Below are 6,542 nucleotides of genomic sequence, written 5' to 3'. Positions count from 1 at the left end.
GGGGGGAGGGGAGGAGGCATTTCCTTTCAGATTTATCAGTGAGACACATAAACCACTGCATCCTCTGGAGATAGTGAGAGATCTCTCTGTGGCTGAGAAAAGGTGTATTAATCATGTTTGTACACGGAAAACTGATGTACCACGTGAGGTTAACTGACAATTCAGGCCTTGGTGCTCTGGAGACACTTAGCACCCCAGGAGCTGGCGTGGAGAAAGGCTAGGGTCGAAAGCAGAGATCCTGTTTCATGGGAGAAGGCAAGTCTCCCATCTTCAAGGTACTCTCCTCAAAACATCTCCTTTCTACCCGCCCTGCTGGGGGGCTATGGCGGGGAGAAATGGAGAGACTCTGCCTTTCAGACAGGGGTAGTGAGGAGCAGCTAGCAGGCTTCTCTCAGACCCAAAGGTTTAGGGGCCAGTGACACAGCTCACCCCAGCCGGCGCTGAACCTGCGCAGAGCGTGCCCCTCCTCCTCGGAGGGAGGCCCTGGCGCAATTAGGTCCTTCTGGCTGTGGATGTAAACGTGGCAAGAAACACGTGTTTTGCACAGTGTGAAACACAGATGCCTGTTCTTCATCGGTCACCAACTTTCTGGTGTGGGTTTCTTTGGGTGCCACTTCTGTCCTTCTCCCAGGAATCTCTCTCAGTCCTCTTATGTTTGCTCCACCCATGACAGCAGTGCTCTCCAATTGCTAAGGATGAGCATCACAACAGTCCCAGAAGACAGGTTTGGGGAGTCATCCATCCCCAAATCCACTTATCAAAGCACCTTATTATCAGGCTATCTGGTCTCAGCCTGGAGCCAGCAAGGATTTCACAGAATCACAGAATCATTAAGGTTGGAAAAGACCTCTAAGATCATCAAGTCCAACTGTCAACCCAACACCACCATGCCCACTAAACCATGTCCTGAAGTGCCACGCCAACGCGTTTTTTGAACGCTTCCAGAGATGGTGACTCCACCACCTCCCTGGGCAGCCTGTTCCAATGCTTGACCACTAATTTGCAGGTATTGAAGCTTTTATCAAGTATTCCAGTAATGACACTATGTTAGATGTCACATAAAAATCCAAGGGTAGGTGGAGACATTTTAAACTGAAACACCACCCAAGTTAAAGAGATAAGGAGCTGTGAACTGGCCAGGGAGAGCTGCCAGGGCCACGTGGGCACCTCGGGTCAGGGAGCATGGGGAAACCAGGCTGTGGCCGGAGGGGCTGTCTGGCTGCTGGCCACGCAAGCAGCGTGCTGGGCTGTGCGGTTGCAGAGCAAGGCAGGTCAGCTTGCAGGGCCCACAAGAGCCCTGCCAAAGGGTTTATTTCTGGCCTTTTTTTTTTACTTTTAATGTCAGACGGCACCTTTAGTTGCACAAGTGCTAAGATATGAACGCATGGCAAGTAACTCACTAATTAGGGGTTCATTTTGTTTTCCTTTTTAGAGCAGGGTAAGGGAAGAGGAGAGGGGATGAGGGACTGATATTTAATCTGCTCAGATTCCCTTGAGGACTCCAAGAAGGAGACTAATTAAAAAAATTAAAGAGGCCAGCAACCGCCCCCCACCATCCGACCAGCAGTCATTCTGATTAATGCAGCCCTAAACTCCCAGCAAGCAGATTCCTTGGCAAGGTGTGTCAGGAAAACATCTACAAGTCATCAGATGAACACCGCGGTGGGGAAGGGAGTTTCTAGACTAACTCTTAGTACCAGCAAGTGAAGTTTTCCAGGCATTTCTTTATCTCTGTCTTCTGTAAGAAATAATCATGTCGTTTCGCCGTTTTGGGTACTCCAAGTACATACTTCTATTTACATTATATCTTAATCTGCTTTTTGTTAAAGGTGACTTTAAGGTAACTGCCTAGCCGGCATCCTGTAGCCAGGCACACAGCAGGCCTGACAAGGAGGTAACGGCAGCAGCCAGCAGCTCACAGGGGATGGCCCCACGGGTGACAGCGGCCCCACCGAGAGCTGACACCTTGGGGGTCAGGAGAGGATGAAAGGTTTCCCACCGAGCCGGCGCGGCCCTCCGGCAGGCAGCCAAACCACGGGGAGCGTGCCAGGGGCTGCGGGGAATTGGTCACAAGCAGGAAAACCCGCAACAACCAAAACACCACTTCCTTCTTTTTCTGGCCAGGAAACGTGATGGGTTTAGAGGCAACAGCACCGTTTTGTAAACTCTCCCCCTCTGTAACATGTTTTGGCTGCCAGCGTTCCCCAGAGATAAACAAGACGGTTTTTGTTTGACTAGTCAGCCTGGCCCTGTGTTTTCTGGAAGTCAACCTCAGAGCAATGCCCTGAGGCATTTTAGCGGGCTTTGCAGCTCTCCTTGCAAAATGCCAGTGAGCATTTTTGTGGGAAGGTGACATCCTGAAAGAAAGAAAATTGTTCTCCCACACATTTTGAAGGGTTTTTTTCTTATTTCAGTCTCATGCCCTTTTCTCTCCCTCTTTTGCTTGATGTTTTCTTGGCCTGCATCTTCCCCAAGAGTTACTCCTTTCGAAACGAAAGCGAGCAGCAGATTAGCAAACCAGCTCTGGGACACCACTCAAAAGGACCCTGAAAAAGCACAGGCAGGAGCAAGGTGCGGCCGTTGCACTTTGCATTGTGCTTTAGTAACACTTCCACAAGCATGGCTCCTGTGCTGAGGTAACTGACACAAACTCTTCTTTCCCTTAAGCTTGTGAGGGGGTTTTTTCCCCTCCCGCTGCAGAGGAGACATTAAACAGCTTATTCAGATCAGGTTTTTAGCTGGAGCCCCGACAGACTCCCTCCAGCCAAGCCTGGGGGGAAGCTGCACGTCCACGGCTGCTGCGGTTTCCTTGCATGACTTTACGCCACCCAGAGCGCCCAGACCTTGGACCCAAGCTCTGTCTCCCAGCAAGGGAACAGGCCAGGTCATGGAGACCCCAGTTTCCCCAGGAATGTCCCCGCGGCCCGGCATCCCTCGCCAGCAGCGCAGCAATGGCGCCCGCGCGGCACAGAGCGTGCCTGGACGGGAGCTCACCCCGCTGCGAGGCGTCAGCCCAAATCCCATGTAAGCCTCGGTTTGTGTGAGACGGATTAGGTGGGTTCAGGCTGTCTCTCCGCACCCTTCCCCATCTTGGGGGAGCACTAGGGACTCCCACCGGTGCCCTTGGTGGAGGCACTTGCCCCCATCTGCTCGGCAGGAGAACATACATAGCAGCACTGTAAAGCCGCAGCGCTCTGCCAAGGACTTACTGTAGATGATGCCTGCCTTCCCCTCCTCATGGAGCTGCTCTTCCTCTCGCTTCGCATTGTGGTTGTTCCTGCTCCCCTTCCGCCATTGCTCCTCTCACAGGGAGGGGATGAATTAAGCTGGGAAAGCTGCTCCCACTCCCTCCCCTCGGGCAGCCGCAACTCTTTGCTGGCTGGCTGCAAGTTGTTATCAACTCCTTGCACGGGTCCCCTCACAGAAAGGAGAGCTCAGCTGCACGTTTCGTAGATGCGAAGGCTCAGTGAGCTTGTTTGCCTTAAGCTAGAGAGAGGAATATTTCCAGGAAACATTTGGCAACTCCTAACAAAGGTGAATTTCACATAATTCATATGGCCCTGCTCTGTCACATGGTTTTAAGCAGCCAACACATGTTGTAGATAGCCTAGACATGCCACCAAGGGACGCTGGGTGGTCAGAGCAGGGCCTGGACGGCCTCCAGTCTGCCGGGGTCCTTGACTTACTGGCTGCCAGCTCTGAGCAGCCCCTTCCTCCTAGTTTGCCCCGCCTGGTGTGCATCTCACCCGTCTCTGTCGCTTTCTCTTCCCTGCTCCATCCCTCTCTTCTTTCATTTTACCTGTCTTTGTATTTAGTTTTTTCCTCTGGAATAGTCACCAGAAACATCATGGATCTAAGATGACCTGTGTTGCTATCACACCTCCCTTCAGCTCCTGCATTTCACCTCCATCACCACACCACTGCCATTTAGTTTGGAAGCTCTTTGGGCTGGGACCATCTACTCTTCTGAGTAGATTTACTCTTCCAGTAAATCATGAGCCACTTGGTTGGTCTTTAGGCACCACTTTAGCAAACATGACTGCTGACAGTGAGAATCCCAGGAACAGCTACTTCACCCTTTTAGCATGTCAGAAAATCTAGGCAGATGAGGTGCTGTATTACAGACTCCTTCCTAGCCCACAGCCTCTTCTGAATGCAGCGGTGCACATCAGCACAACATGGCGGTGCGGCACAGGGAGCAGTCAGAGGGTGGCATTCCTTACTGAAACAAAAGAGGAGGTTAATGTGACCTGAATGCAACTGTTTAAATAAAAACTTGACTGGTACTTCAGAGTTAATCCCCATTCTTGGGAAAAGAACTACATAGGGTTAAACAGTCGCATCTAGGACTTGAGTTTTACGTGTTAGCTACAAACCAGTATCCTCAAATTCTGTGCTGGCCCACATGTTCAGTGCTGAATTAGAAGGAAAAAAAAAAGACGGCACTAAGCGAATTGCCAGCATCTGTTCACACAGATGCTTGTTTTTTCCCTTCCGTTCATGTATTTGTCCAGGCTTGACCTACTTAGCTGTGAGCAGCTGGCAACAGCTTAGCCTAAAGACCTATGTCTCCAGACCCTCAGATCACACAGGAAACATGTTTAAAGTGCCTCCTCCATACACTTATGCTTCCTTGGTTTTAACCCATTTGATAACATCAACAAGCACAGAAGTCCTCATATAAGCCCAACGACTGTGAGCCTTACCATGTCTTTAAATGCCCCAAGAATGGCTGCTGTAATAATCCCCAGAAACAACCCGATGATGTTGAGGACTGTGGAGGACCACAGCAGCCTGTACAGGTGAACCACGTCCTGACAGCTGCTCACGCCGAGAAATTCATAGTAGCTGGAGGACTGCTCTGAACTGAAAGGGAAGGCAGACAATGTCACTGCGGTGGGAATGGTTTTGCACATAATACAGAGCACCGGGGGATCTGAATCCCTCCTGCTTACTTTCCCCTTTGGCAAAGTACTTCATCTATGCTCCACCGAACACTGCTCAGATGAATTGGAGAAAGCTCTGCTGTAGACAAAAATTGGCTCTGCTAATGCCAGCATTAAACATGTAGTCCAACTAATACCAACCCTAGTTTGGCTGATCAGTCTTGTGCAACAAGGTTTTTTTTTTGCTCAGGGTCTCTGAATGCAGGCATAATCCTGGCATATGGATGCTGCCCTTAAATTAGCTAAATTTAGCTGAAGCTAAAGCATTGCTTTTTTTTTCTCAGCTTACCTGGAAATCTGCTGGCACCTCTGAAACTGTGGAAGACAACTTGCCTAAACATTAATTCAACCACAGGAAGGGAGATTTTGCCAGCTGGCTAAATTTGTTTATGGTGCCTGAGGTTCCAAATTAACAGATGCAACACAGTACAGTATAAAGATGTGACTTTACGCTATGGATCATACTATCCAGAAACCTTTGTTTGTTCATATTTCCACATTGCACTGGTTATTGTAAATCAGGCATGTTGTGAAGCCAATCTTCACTATCTTGCTGAAAGTCAGCTACTTCAAAATTTGAAACCACAGTTTCCTGCAGTTCCTTCCAGTACCTGCCTTAATTCTGGCCCACTAATGAGCTCCTAGAGCAGCTACTTGAGTTGGAAAGATTTTTTAAATGCCAAGTCTTGCACTGTTGGGAAATTGCCATCAGATTATGGTGGAAACCAGAAGTGAGCAGTTTGTGCTCACTTTTCTGTTCTTCCATCCCCAGCACATAGGGCATCAGTGGAGGTGGTGGTTAGGGAAAGCTCTGCAAATGAAGGTAGCAGCATGGATAAATCCACAATATTTCTGGGAAGAACCAAGCCAAGCACAGTAATTCCTGGAAATGTCCAATCATTTGTTGTGGGACATGGTTCTGGCACTGCGGATCCACTACTGTTGAGTTCACTTGGGCCCTATCATGAGCCCAGACATTGCTTAACTAAATAAACCTATAGCTTCAGCTGCCATGAGGCTGAGGAAATCTGACTTGTGATCCTGCCTGTGTACCAGCCTATTGCATGGCTGACACCAAGTTACTTCATGTGACTCTGTCTCCTCCTACTTCTCTCTAGCCACCCCATAAACTGGAATTGCCAAGTCTGTAGAGCAGCAAGATTGCTTCTTTACTCTGGATTTGTCCTTGTCCATGCCAATGCCATAAGATTTTGCTGTCCACTGTGGATTGCTGACAATGGCAGAACACACATGTATTATAATTATGTCATTGAGTACTGTCACAGTAATGATCAGTCCTGGGTGTTTCAGAGAAACCCAATGTCTTAGAAAAATTAGGATCTCCATCTGGAGGGACAGTATTCCTGATCTCTCCTTGTTGTTACCTTATGCATTAAGCAACAGAGTTTCAGTGACTTTATTTGATAACTCTGAATGCTTTCACCCCTTTAAGAAGACCCCTGTTCTTTTCTGTATTGGGTTGAGCTGTTCGATACAGTGTTAACGTGCAGCAGTCAGTTGTGTACCATAGAAGAAAGCATTCTCAGTGTAAAGACACTGCATTGCAACTGCGATGTCCCCTCATTTGTCTATCAT

General features: G+C 48.9%; 1 protein-coding gene across 1 annotated transcript in view; it reads right to left on the bottom strand.

The window, feature by feature from the left end:
* Positions 1 to 6,542, bottom strand: part of TMEM255B (transmembrane protein 255B) — a gene marked incomplete at its 5' end in the record, with an annotated part of 46,165 nt that overhangs the window by 6,840 nt on the left and 32,783 nt on the right. The window contains one exon of the mRNA XM_010290294.1: positions 4,707 to 4,866. Coding sequence (XP_010288596.1) covers positions 4,707 to 4,866 — 160 coding nt within the window. The remainder of the gene's footprint in view (positions 1 to 4,706; positions 4,867 to 6,542) is intronic.

The sequence above is a fragment of the Phaethon lepturus genome, unplaced genomic scaffold, assembly GCF_000687285.1.
Source record: "Phaethon lepturus isolate BGI_N335 unplaced genomic scaffold, ASM68728v1 scaffold1907, whole genome shotgun sequence".
Lineage (NCBI taxonomy): Eukaryota > Metazoa > Chordata > Aves > Phaethontiformes > Phaethontidae > Phaethon > Phaethon lepturus.
Note: the sequence above shows the minus strand (reverse complement) of the source record. Positions and strands in the feature narration are given on the sequence as shown.